We start from the raw sequence: 13660 nt of genomic DNA on the forward strand, positions 1-13660 counted from the left end.
TGGTAGATGGGCGCCGCATGAATTGCGAAGATGCATTTGACATTTGAAGAAATGGAAAAGAAGGTGGCATTAATAGCCCGTTAACCTGTCAAATAAACTTTTCAATTTCTTGGCGTGGCACACTTTGGCATCGGCTTTATGAAAAAGGTACCTTGTTTCAAACCATGCTGACGACAGTGGGGGATCCAGGATTTGTGTCATCGCCAGGTCAGGATGGTGCGTATAGGGAGCTGCAGCATAGACGTAGGCTTGTCCTAAGCATTCCTGAAACCAGGCACTTCCAACCGGGAGCCTCCCATTGGATAAATTTCACAGCGGGGCCTGAAAAGATCTTCTTTCAAAGATGAACCGATAAAAAGAGCGTTGCGGGATTTCTCGAAGGGTTTGGGCCATGCAAACGTCATTTTCCGTCAATATCGACTATTAGTTCCGACATCTTAGCCGTGGATTAGCCCCTCGTATCGCAATTTTTCCAATCACACAGAGAAGCTGCAGATCCCAGTAGTGTCCTTGATGGTATAGATATTATGCCTGGAAAATGTCACAATCCCAAACGAGCCTCCTCTGCGCTGTACCTAAGACGCTTCTTACCGCCACAATGTACTTCGAGGCTTATGTTATTGCATTCTCTCGTAATTCAGCCATTGCGATAGGCTCCAGCACACTTAGGAATGCAGGTCTTGAAGGGCTGTTTCTGTCATATTAGCCGATCCCGCAGCCAACAGAGACGCCCAAACCCACCTACGGCACTCCCTAGCTTCGCTCATATCACTATTGTCCTGTCGATCGAGGGTCGGCTTGTCCGGCTTAACGCCCTCTGTTCTCCGTTTCGGAGGGTTATGGTTCCGGCTGTCATTACACGGCAAAGAGTAAGCAAACCATCGAACAATAGCATCTGCTTATAAAGAAGTACCCTAGACCCTTGTGTTATATTTCAGAGGCACCCCTACCACCGAAACGGTACGGCAAATGGGTTTGCCAATGCATCCCTGGCAATTCACCATTTTAGGTAATGTTCATGGCTTTAAGCTGTGCTTCGAGCTCAAGGTCAGCTTCAGTCAAGAAATCTTCTAGTTCCTCCTCATAATTGAGTTCCTGGTTATCGTTTCCCTTTGGCGTTTCTTCTAGACGCTGTTGTTCCTCTTCTTCAGCCACTAGGACATCGATATCTGCCTGGTACGCCGCCGCTTGCTCATCAAGGCGTCTCCTACGCTCCTCGTCACTTTCCCGGCTGTGTATCTTCTCACGCTCAAGTCGAAGCTTCTCCTGACGCTTGTTATCTCTGACTTGTTGTTGCTGCTCTGCTTTCTTGGTCTTCAGTAGAGGTGAGGACATGGGATGGTAGAACGCGTTTCCACTCTCCTTTCGGCTCTGTGCCATTTCCTCCGCCGCCGGGCTAGCTCGTATAGGCAGAGAGTTCCATGTAGCCATAGCAATAGACATAGATTGGATGGATGTTTCTTGTTTGAAGTGTAACTTCGATGACCGCACGTGATGAAAGTGTCTGTTTCTTATATGTGGTTTATTATGAGAACTGAGGCGCGTTTACCGAGCAGAGCATCAACCAAGTACAGACAAGTACTACCAGCAACCTAACAGTTCAGCAAAATATAAAGTGAAAATTTACGTTTCACCTTTTCTTGGTCTTTAAATTTCAACCCTTACTTTACACATTTACATTTCCTTTCTACAGTCTTCCGTTTAGTGTACCACCTCTTTCTTCCCTGGTCGGCTGCAAACTTACCGCGAATGTCCCACATCGTGAAATACTACCTCTTCTCTTCATGTCAGAATTCGATGAAGATGACCCCGAAACCATGATTCCCTTGGTTGGGCTCATGGCTGAGTTCTCCAAAGACATTTTCCCAGAACTGCTTGATGTCAATGGTAAAACAATCCATAGACACTTGGCATTTGGCAGAGGACCTCATATTGAAGAGACAGTACGGTTGGTGGATCAATGCATGGGCCCGCTTTATGTTTCTCATAAGGGCAAGAACTGGAAGAACCATAAGGCTGACGAGTTGAAGGAGATTGGGCTTCTTTTTATATGGTATTCAGTTGAAGGGCTGTCTGAAATGTCTGCGTTGGTGGTGTGCAAGTTGGTCAGCGAACAGACGCTTTACCTTTACGAAATCCAGGTTCACCCTGATGTTCAGAATAACCACTTGGGTTCTAAGCTTATGGATGGATTTCATAAGTTGGCGAAGAAGCTTGATGAGACTTCGTTAAACGATAATACAGAGTTGGATGAAACGCTTCGCTGGAACTGCACCACGGAATATACTGGCTTGACGGTGTTCCCAGATAATGAAAAGGCCCTTCGATGGTATAAGAGGTTGGGCTACGACCATTCTCCAGGATCTCCTATAGATAGAAAAACCCGCCTACGAGTCATAAAGCCGGACTACTACGAGCTCGAGAGAGAGGTGAACTAATGAAACATAAATCGTCTTGTATTAAACTTACTTAGCAATATTACAGCATTAGGCCAGCGCCTTTTCCACGCCCAATCCCTTGGGCTCCTCCTTTACCTTTGGTTCTTCCTTAACGGCAGCATCCACGGCTTTGGGCTCTTCTTTCTTCGACGCCACTTTTTCTGGGGAGTTTTCCTTTTTAGGCCCGTCCTTTTTTTCCTCTTTCACCTTGGGAGCGTCAGCCTGGCTCTTGATTCTAGTATACATGGCAGTGATCTTCAGACTTGGTACCTTGGCAGGCCAGTAGAAACTAGCGTACGACCATAAGTGCTTGCTGAGCTTGTCATCAGTCTTTTCTTGGCAAGTGACATCGATGAATTCTCCGATGGTGACCAATTCTTTTCTGAGCAACATGGCCCACTCGTGCTTGCCTAATCCCTGGTTGCCCTTGTGTAACTTCATGAGCGACTTGGCGACAGGCTTCAAGGTAGCCTTGCATAGTCTTTCGTCCATGCTATCGTACTCCAAGTAGTCATCGTTTTCTTCACCGTTGTCTTCATCATTCTTGATCTTCATTGTTGAATGGTTATCGAGCTTAGGAGAGTTGACATTCGATCCTGAGCCAGTCTTCTTAGCCTTTGGCTTCTTGACCTTAACATCTGGAGATTGGGACTTCGAAGTCTTCTTGGGTCTAGCAGCACCTTCAGCCTTTGGCTTCTTGGCAGTCTTCTTTTTCGTAGTACCATTCGTGGCAGCTGGTGCGCTATCCTCTTCACCTCTCAAAAGGTAGAACAAGTAGTCGACTCTTCTACCAATATGAACAGCACCAGGAACCTTCTTGTTCGAGCCCTTAGCCTCTTTCTCGGATGGCTTTTCAGTCGCCTTGCTTGTACCTTCAAGGAAAAGCTTATTTTGCAAGCCGAGAAGAGGATCATCTCTGATCTGCGTCCATGCACCATAGCCAAACTTGTTGACACCAACGAGAAGCATTGCGTCATCCTTTGCCGACCATTGACAATTCCAGTTCAGAACCAGCTTAGGAGGGCGGGGAAGCTCAAAGGAAAGCGGGTTCTCCTTTGGTACCATTGACTCAAGAAGCTTCATGTCAGGAGGACGAGACAACACCAATTCGGCATTGATATTCTTGACACCCTGGTATGTGAACAAAACAGCCTTCTTCTCCTTCTTTTTAGCAATCCACAATGCCATAGGATTCTCGCCATCTGTTTGCACAGTGGATGACTTGGATTCCTTGGCCTTTCTTTCTAATTCAGCGAGTGCTTCCGTCCTTCTGGCCTCCTCTTCCTTCACCAACTTCTTGGAGATACTGAGAATCTCATTGTATGCGTGCTTGATAAGAACAGGGTTCTTGTTCGAAATACTACCCTCTTCCACAAGCTGACTCCACTTGCCAGACAAGTCACCAATCCTAAGGATAGATCTGTAGATACCACGAATCTCCTTCTCTGACAACTCGTGATTCTCCTCGGCCTTCTTCCTGGCAGCACGTCTACCGCCACCTTCTTCTTCGTCCTCTCCGTCGTCGTCGACTCCACTGGTGTCTGGAGTACCGCCTTGCAATGTCTTGACAGCGGCTCTTCTGCGGGAGTACATGGCGATCTGCTCGTTAAGGTAGTCTTCTTCAGCCTTCTTCTTCTCTTCTTCCTTGAGTTTGGCCAATTCATCCTGAGGAATGATATCGTCCCATTCAACGTCTGCCTTATAGTCTGTGACTTCGAACTGCTTCAAGAATTCTTCAGAACCAAGGTTGGACTCACCAATCTCGGGAGTAGTGACATGGTCTTCAGCTCTGTTCAAGACATCATCCAAGTTCAATTCCTCAAGCTTCTTTTGGTTATCAGAGGCAGCGAACATATTAGCAGCACCAAACTTCAAGATTTGTGCAAGCTCACTCGAGTTGGGCTCGTTTTTGTTCTTCTTACCCGAACCAGGATCATTCATACCCAAAGAAATAATGGCATATTCAAGAATCATCTTCTTTCTAGCTCTCTCGAGAATCTCTTCTTCGACGGTATCCTTACTCACAAATCTGTAGACAGAAACGTGTTTCTTTTGACCGATTCTGTGAGCACGAGCCATGGCTTGCAAATCGGCTTGAGGATTCCAATCCGAGTCAAAGATGATAACAGTGTCTGCTGTCATCAAGTTGATACCCAAACCACCTGCTCTGGTGGACAACAAGAAAGCAAAGTCTCTGGAATCAGGAGCATTGAAATGATCGATGGATATCTTTCTCTGGGCAGATGGGATACCACCATCTAATCTCTGGAACTGGTAACCCTTAATGGACATGTAATCACCCAAGATGTCAAGGATTCTCACCATCTGCGAGAAGATCAACACTCTGTGGCCCTCCTTCTTCAATCTGGTTAAAAGCTGTTCTAGAAGAACCATCTTACCCGAGTTCATGATCATACCCTTCAAGATATTATCTCTGGATGCACCGCCGGCCTTAGCCAAAAACTTCTCTTCGGCGCCGTCAAATAAATAGGGATGGTTGGAAGCCTTCTTCAATTCACTCATAACGTTCAACAAAGAAATCTGAGAGCCCTTGACACCGGCATTCAATGCAGCGTAATTTCTTGTGATGATATTTCTGTAGTATTCGGTCTGGACATCGGACAACTCGACTCTAAGAATACGTTCCGACTTTGAAGGAAGAGACTTCTCGACATCCTTCTTAAGTCTTCTCAAAATGAAAGGCTTGATACTCAGTTGCAAGTATTTGATGTACTCCTCTTGTTCGGCATCTTGAGCTTCGAAGTCAATCTCTTGGTCGATGTTGAACTTACCAGGCATCAAGAAATTACACAAGGCAGCAAGCTCCTTGATGTTATTCTGCAAAGGCGTACCTGTGATCAACAATCTGTTGGCAACCTTGAACAGCTTCAAAGACTCATACAAGGAAGATTCAGCATTCTTCAATCTGTGAGCCTCATCAACGGCGAGGAACTGCCATTTGAAAGCACCAAGCTCATTTCTGTCCTTCAAGATATACTCGTATGTCGTCAACAAGATATTGAACTTTGGCTTGTTGTTAGAGCCGTAGAACTCGTAGTCTCTGATGTTTCTTCTGGCCTCGGTGTTACCCAAGTAGTAAATGCAATTAACATCAGGGGACCACTTCTCAAAGGTTTCCTGCCATGCTGGGATAGTACTGAGAGGAACAACAACCAAGTGTGGACCGTTTTGTCTGCGGGCATAGATCAACCACGATAAGAAAGCCACCGTTTGGACTGTCTTTCCAAGACCCATCTCATCGGCTAAGATACCATTTTCGTTTCTCGACCAAAGGAAAGCCATCCAGTTTAAACCTGTTAACTGGAAATCTCTCAACTCTCCATTCTTAATAAATAATGGCTGCTTGTTCAACTTTTCGAAACGAGGTCTTTGGTTTTGTGGATAGTTGGCTGAAAGATTAGGAAGGATCTTGGACAGGAGACGCTGCTGGTACTTGCTAACCTGGTCAGGAGCCATTTCAGCGATGGTTTCGGCGTTCTCCCAGGAACATTCGTCGTAGTAAAGTCTTCTCCACTTGACAAAGTATTGTAGCTGGGATGTGCCATCTTCGAGCTCAACTCTATCGCTATCGACGATACGCTCGACGTGGGTGTATTCATCCTGTTCATCTCTCTTACGCTCACGTTCGATATCCATAGCCTCGATATCTTCTTTCGTAGTGTATGGATCATCACGGATTTCCTGGTCCAAGATGATAAACTGCTTGATGTAGTTCTCCACTCTTCTGCTACCCTTGTATTCCTTGAGATCCTGCCACGTATGCCATGTGTTATGTAAGTGAGAGGCATCTGACCATTTGATTTTGAATAGGTAATCGAGCTTGGCATCACCAGTCTTCTCTGCGTTCTCTGGGTTAAGCTTGTGATCCAACACAGCGTCAATGGAGCGAGCTGACTCTTCGGCCATCGCCTGCTCGTAGTAGTAGTAATCTCCAGCACCCTCTGCTTCGCTTTCTATGAGATCTTCGTCATCTTCATAGTCGACCGCGTAGTTGACTTGACTGTTGTTGTTTCTAGTGGAGAACCTCACCTCGGCAGGAGGAGTAGGGGTGACATGCGCCGAGGCAGTTTTGCTTCTGCCGTTACGTCTGCCGTTCTTTTGCTTGGCTGTGCTATGGGCACGATTCAGACTGACCTTTCTCTTCTTACTTACGCCAAAGTCTTCGTCTTCTGAGTCTTCCAGCTCCTCGGGGCTGTTATCACTACCATCCTCGTAGTCTTCATAGCTGATCTTTTGCTGTCTTCTCTTGACAACTGGCTCGTCTTCGTCGCTCTCCTCAGCCAATGATGCTACTCTTCTGTCTCTTCCTGAACGTCTGAGGCCATAGAGCTCAGGGTTCTGCTCAATCTCGTCTGGGAGCTTCACCATGTTTGGGAGATTGTTGAGTTGTAAATAAATGGAATACTTTTTATAAAATGAATCGTTCTTTCACTTGTTTATGCTTCTTCAAGTGAGTGACTTGGTATCCTGGGGAAATTGCCTAAGTGAAACGGCAAGGTCTGTTAAGGAGGGATAATAACCTTATGCTTGAAATTAAGACAATAACTTGCTTTTAGAGTTCACAAGATTGTTATAAATAGTGTATTTACCCCTGGTTTGTCAGATGGGTTGTGTTTTGAAGCTCTTGGGGTGGAAGAAAGAGTTAGTGATTGGAAAAAAAAATTGGGCAATTTTAATGCGACGACGACAACTCCCCAATTCGGGATTTCTTAGAGGATCGTGTAGGGCAAGCTTAAGGACTTATTACGGGTTTTACGGAAGTAGAATTGGGCGAATATGTTCGAAATTGACTATATAACGATTTCTGAAATTTCAGTACCACCACCATGGACTACCATGGTTGGCTAGACGTGGTATTAATAGCCTGCTAGGCATGTGCGACAGAGCCGAGAGACCGCGATAGCTCTTGATAACAGCAAGACGATATTCAGACTTGTAGACCTTCGTCGTGGGTACTGTGGTAAGCGGTTCCAGACGCGTATGAAGCTCTGAGGTACCTTGGGAAGCTTTGGGAGCATATGTCAGAGCTACTTCGTGGCTACTAAAGGAGCAAACCACGCGGTCGGAGTGCTCTTTAGATGCCAATTCCTTTCGAAGCATTCGAAACCGACCATGCGTCAGTCTGAAACATGCATGGTCCAGGCTATACAAGCCATAGTGAAGCATTGAGTTTTAGGACTCTTCAGGGCCATACCAGCCTTGCCCTCTGTTCTGATAGCCTAGATTGGAGAAACTGGTCTTATCTGAGGCCAGTATCACTTATCTTCAACAGCTTCATATACTGTGCATCTCCAGAGCAGTTCAAGCCTAGAAGCAGCTCCACTAGGCCAAGCCGAGTGTTCGGAGGGCTCAACGCAGAGCCAAATGCTGAATACTGTCACCCATATCAGTAAACAGAACCGATGCTGCAACACCGAAAGCATCAAGTATCACCATTCACCAACCACCACTACTAGAACAACCAGTAGTAAACAAGGGGCTAGTAAAACATCGAAACGACGCCAAGTGTACACGCTGAAAGCACACTAACTTTGTTAAGCGTATCTAAATCACCTCAAACACATATTTTAACGTATTCTGTAGGTTATTTGCCCTATGTGTGGAGAAGAGATAGGTAGGGGAAAAAGAGAAATAAGGGAGTAGTCGAGAAGGAGGGGGAAAAACGGGCCACGACTCTGTGTTGGGCAGCGCACGACCACACTGTTTAGAGCACAGGACACACAAAACGGAAAGCCAAGCGACGTGGTGTCCCAAGCCGGCATTTCCAGGAAGGTTAACCAAAACAAAAAGGAGTTAAAGAAGGTTTGACGTGGCCTAAAGAGGATGGATTTTGGGATGTAACGGTGTTTCCAAAAAGGAAAGTTTTTGGGAGGTCAGTAGTGGTAATTGGGGTTGCCTATTTTTTCGCAGCCATTACCAGGCTGTACTAAGGCCAGTAAAGTAAGCGGTAGTCAGTAGAACCAGCAATGCCGACCTATTTTATTAATAAGAGTAAAGTTTATGAATTTCTGGAGCTGCTGGATTTGGACTTTGGGATGTTTTTGCCGTGAGAATGGTTTTGGAGGCTTTGGTTGTGTGCCTCTAGTGGCTGGGTTTAGTAAAGATGGAGTCAGGTCTGGCTGGGAACAGTAACATTGCAAGTAGGCGTGGTGTGTCAAAGTTACTTTCCGTGCTATTACGAAGTAAGCCTGTGGAGTTTTCTTGTTCTTTTATGTTTTACTTTGTTGCTTTAATTGTTGCATCTTCATAGAATTAGGGTACTTACTCAGAATATGGACATATTACGAGAATTCAACCAGACATTGCAAAGTACAAGAAATGTTCAAACAAGTTTTAAAAATCGAAAAATCATCTATTTTTATTTCCAATGAATGGAATAGGTAAATAGAAGGCTTATATAATCCCATATTAGTTCTCTACTTGTTAGCTGTCGAGTGTGTGTTGCAACTATAGCATAACCCATACTGAGGCATGGTATGCAACCAGACGTACAAAAAAGGCCATTCAAATGGGAGAAACGTAATAAAGCTAGTTAACAAACTTTCCAGCGAACGAAGGAACAGAAGCCTAGTACAAACCTTCTGTAGTCCTGGAGATGCCCTACCCAGTCCCAAACCTAAATGTACTACAACCTGTCCAGTCTATCTCACCTAGTACTATGTCCACCTTGTAGTGTCAAATAGCCCTACACATTCTTTATTTGTTAAATTTAACAAAAAGCTCCTCCAATACTCTACCTACTGCTCTTCAAATAAAAATAAGATTCTCGGCCACCTTTCACCATCTTACCTTTTCATGGCCATACCATGACCAAGTGGACCCAATAGCTACAACTCATATACTGTCTACTGCGCTCCAGCGCTTCCACCAATAATCATAAATCACCTACCAAAGCACATTTTTTACTTCATAGAAGACATTCAAAGTACTACTAGACGTTCCCATAGACTCCCCTTATCATTCTCCACCTTCTTCAGTGCCTCTTGAAATTCCTATGGTGCCTCTGGAGGGTCTCTTTTCGCAGCCAATTGGTGGCCTCGATTTAGTAATGTGCTGCTTTTAACTGTGAGGTACCGCCGCGGCTCAGGTAAACTTGAGCACTAACAGTCGCGGTATTGTAATGAGAAGCAGCGTTTTAGAACGAGCGAGGTAGGCCTTTGTGCAGGCTCATCAAAGAGAGAAAAAAAAAAAAAAAAAGAAGAGAAGACAAAGTGAGAAAGAAAAATCAGCTAACGATACACCTACCTTGAAAGAAGCAAGAATGAGTGGAAAAGGTGCTAAAAAGAATGCCGTTTCTTCTAAAGGCCAGAGAATTGCCATCGTCAGTTCCGACAAGTGCAAGCCTAAAAAGTGCAGACAAGAGTGCCGCAAGTCTTGTCCTGTGGTGAAGACAGGTAAATTGTGTATTGAAGTCACTCCAGCGTCCAAGATTGCTTTCATTTCCGAGACCTTGTGTATTGGTTGTGGTATTTGTGTGAAGAAATGTCCATTTGATGCTATTACTATCATCAACTTGCCTACCAACTTGGAGGCTGAAACCACCCACAGATACTCTGCCAACTCTTTCAAGTTGCACAGATTGCCTACGCCAAAGCCTGGTGAGGTCTTGGGTTTGGTCGGTACCAACGGTATTGGTAAGTCCACTGCATTGAAGATCTTGGCTGGTAAGCAGAAGCCTAACTTGGGTAGATACGATGACCCTCCAGACTGGGAAGAGATCTTGAAACACTTCAGAGGTTCCGAGTTGCAGAACTTCTTCACCAAGGTTTTGGAAGACGACATCAAGGCCATCATTAAGCCTCAGTATGTTGATAACATTCCTAGAGCTCTTGCCAAGTCCCCTGTCAAGGACGTTGAAGGTATCTTGAAGGCCAAGTGTGCCAGAAAGGATCAGTGGGACTACATCACCAACCTTTTGGAGTTGACTCCTGTCATGAAGAGAGACGTCGCTCAGTTGTCTGGTGGTGAGTTGCAGAGATTTGCGCTTGGTATGACTTGTGTTCAAGATGCCAACGTTTACATGTTTGACGAGCCATCCTCTTATTTGGATGTCAAGCAGAGATTGAGAGCTGCTGAGTTGATTCGTTCCCTTTTGGACCCATCTACTTATGTCATTTGTGTGGAGCACGATTTGTCCGTCTTGGATTACTTGTCTGACTTTGTCTGTATCTTGTACGGTGCTCCTTCCGTCTATGGTGTGGTTACTTTCCCATCCTCTGTGAGAGAAGGTATCAATATTTTCTTGGACGGTTTCATCCCAACTGAGAACATGAGATTTAGAGAGGAGAGCTTGCAGTTTAAGTTGGCCGATGCCGCTGACGGCTTGGTTTTGGACCACTCTTCTGCTATGCAATACCCAACCTTGGAGAAGACCCAGGGTGATTTCCACTTGAAGGTCGAAGAGGGTGAGTTCACCAACTCCGAGATTTTGGTCATGTTCGGTGAAAACGGTACTGGTAAGACCACTTTCTGTAAGATGTTGGCTGGTGCTTTGGCTGCTGACAACGGTGTTGAGGTTCCAAAGTTGAACATTTCTATGAAGCCCCAGAAGATTGCACCAAAGTTCCCTGGTACCGTCAGACAATTGTTCTTTAAGAAGATCAAGGCTTCTTTCTTGAACCCACAGTTCCAGACCGATGTCGTGAAGCCTCTTAAGATCGACAACATCATCGACCAAGAGGTCCAGGTCTTGTCGGGTGGTGAATTGCAAAGAGTTGCTCTTGTGTTGGCTCTTGGTATTCCAGCCGACATCTACTTGATCGATGAGCCTTCTGCATACTTGGACTCTGAGCAGCGTATCGTCTGTTCCAAGGTTATCAGAAGATTCATTTTGCATGCTAAGAAGACTGCATTCATCGTTGAGCACGATTTCATGATGGCTACATACTTGGCCGACAGAGTCATTGTGTTCGAGGGTACGCCATCCAAGAATGCCGTTGCCAAGGCTCCTGAATCCTTGTTGACTGGTTGTAACAGATTCTTGAAGAACTTGAACGTTACTTTCAGAAGAGATCCAAACTCTTTCAGACCAAGAATTAACAAGAGAGACTCTCAGATGGACAAGGAGCAGAAGTCTGCTGGCAACTACTTTTTCTTGGACAACTCCGAGTTGTAATAGCATAAGGCATTTTCGTTGTTCTGGAGCCTCAACCCGATATATTAGGAGGCTCAAGAGGTACTTTAATTTGCATGTACACTACTTTGATAGCATTTTGGCTTGGTGATACATGGTTCAGCTACGACGTTCCATAACACCATTCAAACACATTAATATTATATTATCATCTATTTTATCATTTGTAACGATCTCTCTAGCACGAAGTCAGTTCAGAAGTCTTATGTAAGAGGGTAGTTCTGGGTAAACGGTGTACGGGTGCGAGAAATATATATTGGTGAGCGGCCGTTTTTCAAACATACACAATATCTTCTTCTACAATGAAGACTCCAACCATCCTCATACATCTCTTTGATGTATAAAAAGACCTGGTCAAAGTGCATAAAGACTCTCACTATAGAGTTAATGTCGAGGGACCATTGTAAGATCTCCTCAAGACTGCCCTAAGGGCCTCGGGCTGTAAACACCTTTTCAAGACCTATATATCCATTGAGGACCGAAAACGTCTGGAACGTTTCTTAAGACGTAAAGTGATCTGCCGCATTTCATGAGTTCACCAGTCTTTTGGTTTGGTCTTGGAGGTAATCGCTGTCAACGAGCCAGGCGTATCTGGAACGTTCGAACTCCGAAGCCCACAAATAGCAGCCCTTGAAACTGCAATTTCTAATTACTCATTGATAACGTGGACTTCCCTTCAATACAGAAAGAAGAGAATATTCTTCATCTTCTATAGTCAGTGTGCTGGAATGTGTTTGAGTGTTCCCAGTTCATCAAAGAAAGCTGAATAGCAGAATATTATACAAGGAATACTGAATGTGGTTTTGAACTTCCTAGTGAGTTTTTTAAGAGGATTTTGACTGTTTGAGTCTACCGTTTAGCTGGTTTTCCCCAGATCAACGGTTGGTTATCTGCAGTCTATCAACATACAACCAGGCCTCGCGGCTATCACAAATGCATCCAGTTTCTTCCTACTCCACTCAATTAGTATGTTTGAAATCCTTTGGGGTGATCCGCTGACTGTGAATAAAACACAGCAATACCAGGAGAAGAGCGATTGTAATAACTGCAGCTCTAGCGGCTATGGTCCGCTCAACACTTTAAGAAAGTGCTTGTCCTTCTTTTCGTTTTGGTCAAATGAGGATCCTGCTCGAGAGTCCAATGGATTAGAATTACATGTAACGACAAGTCTTGGCGTCGATGATAATGCTAAGGCCATCGCCATCGCCAATTCCATCGCCAATGCTACCGTCCATGGTAACGGCAATACATTCAGTAATGCAATTGGTAACGCAATTGGTGACGCTTTCGTTAGATCCTTCGGCAGTGATGGCCTCAGTAAGATAAAAATTTTTGGTGAAGGTTTTGCTAATGGTATTGCTGAAGCTTACGCCAGAGCAGACTCGACTGGTAATACATGGTGGAATTTCTTGCCCTCTCCCACGGTGTGTTATCTTTACCTCATGAACTATTTGCTACTTGTGACTTTCTTTGTGTGGATTATCATGACAGTTTGCACGCGCGGTCTTACTGAAGTAAACGCTACGATTAGCGTCGGATTGTTCGTTATTCACCTCGGTGTACTAATGTATCTTTTCGAACCCATTGAAATACTCGTCCGGCGGATTCAGGAAGAAAGCAACCCTGTCTTCGTATCAACGCTACTCGAAAGAGGCGTTTTGGGTTCGTTTATCATTGCAATGCTAGGACTAACGATTGCAGCGTTCTTCACTGTACCAGTGAACGTGGTTAATACCACTTTAATTCATTTACTGTTGGCTTCGATTATTTTCGGTTATGTCAGGCATTTACAGGGGTTCACGTTAGTGCAAAGCCTGATACTTCCTCGATGAAGTTTTAGATTTCTACGATTCGAAAAAAAAAAAAAAAAAAAAAAAAAAAGAAAAAAAGGAGGAAAGATCCCGACAGGCTGCAAGATACTACATACCTTCCTGACATCAACTCATGCAATTTTATCATCAAAATGGTTCAGGATATTTTAGAAACTAATCGCTACTTGCTTAGGTGAAAGCTGTAGAAAAACCATCGGCCTCCCGATTGCACAGGGTGCAATCGAATTTGGCAGAGA

The 13660-nt window shown here is 44.8% G+C and overlaps 5 protein-coding genes across 5 annotated transcripts; 3 read left to right on the forward strand and 2 right to left on the reverse strand. All coding sequences in view use genetic code 12, as the record gives it.

The window, feature by feature from the left end:
* Positions 1 to 1005: 1005 nt before the first annotated feature.
* CXQ85_000915 (uncharacterized protein) lies at positions 1006 to 1443 on the reverse strand (the record flags this gene model as incomplete). Its single annotated transcript, XM_025484642.1, has 1 exon — positions 1006 to 1443. The coding sequence occupies one exon, from the start codon at positions 1441 to 1443 to the stop codon at positions 1006 to 1008; it is 438 nt and encodes a 145-aa protein (XP_025339573.1).
* Positions 1444 to 1784: 341 nt separating this feature from the next.
* NAT4 (Nat4p) lies at positions 1785 to 2438 on the forward strand (the record flags this gene model as incomplete). The annotated part of the gene is made up of 1 exon (XM_025484643.1): positions 1785 to 2438. The coding sequence occupies one exon, from the start codon at positions 1785 to 1787 to the stop codon at positions 2436 to 2438; it is 654 nt and encodes a 217-aa protein (XP_025339574.1).
* Positions 2439 to 2486: 48 nt separating this feature from the next.
* On the reverse strand, positions 2487 to 6827 carry CXQ85_000917 (chromatin-remodeling ATPase; the record flags this gene model as incomplete). The annotated part of the gene is made up of 1 exon (XM_025484644.1): positions 2487 to 6827. The coding sequence occupies one exon, from the start codon at positions 6825 to 6827 to the stop codon at positions 2487 to 2489; it is 4341 nt and encodes a 1446-aa protein (XP_025339575.1).
* A 2893-nt stretch (positions 6828 to 9720) lies between these two features.
* On the forward strand, positions 9721 to 11574 carry RLI1 (Fe-S cluster-binding ribosome biosynthesis protein; the record flags this gene model as incomplete). Its single annotated transcript, XM_025484645.1, has 1 exon — positions 9721 to 11574. One exon carries the CDS (start codon positions 9721 to 9723, stop codon positions 11572 to 11574), a length of 1854 nt encoding a protein of 617 aa, XP_025339576.1.
* Positions 11575 to 12560: 986 nt separating this feature from the next.
* On the forward strand, positions 12561 to 13424 carry CXQ85_000919 (uncharacterized protein; the record flags this gene model as incomplete). Its single annotated transcript, XM_025484646.1, has 1 exon — positions 12561 to 13424. One exon carries the CDS (start codon positions 12561 to 12563, stop codon positions 13422 to 13424), a length of 864 nt encoding a protein of 287 aa, XP_025339577.1.
* Positions 13425 to 13660: the final 236 nt, after the last annotated feature.

The sequence above is a fragment of the Candidozyma haemuli genome (assembly GCF_002926055.2).
Source record: "Candidozyma haemuli strain B11899 chromosome Unknown B_2014730914, whole genome shotgun sequence".
NCBI classification, from domain to species: domain Eukaryota; kingdom Fungi; phylum Ascomycota; class Pichiomycetes; order Serinales; family Metschnikowiaceae; genus Candidozyma; species Candidozyma haemuli.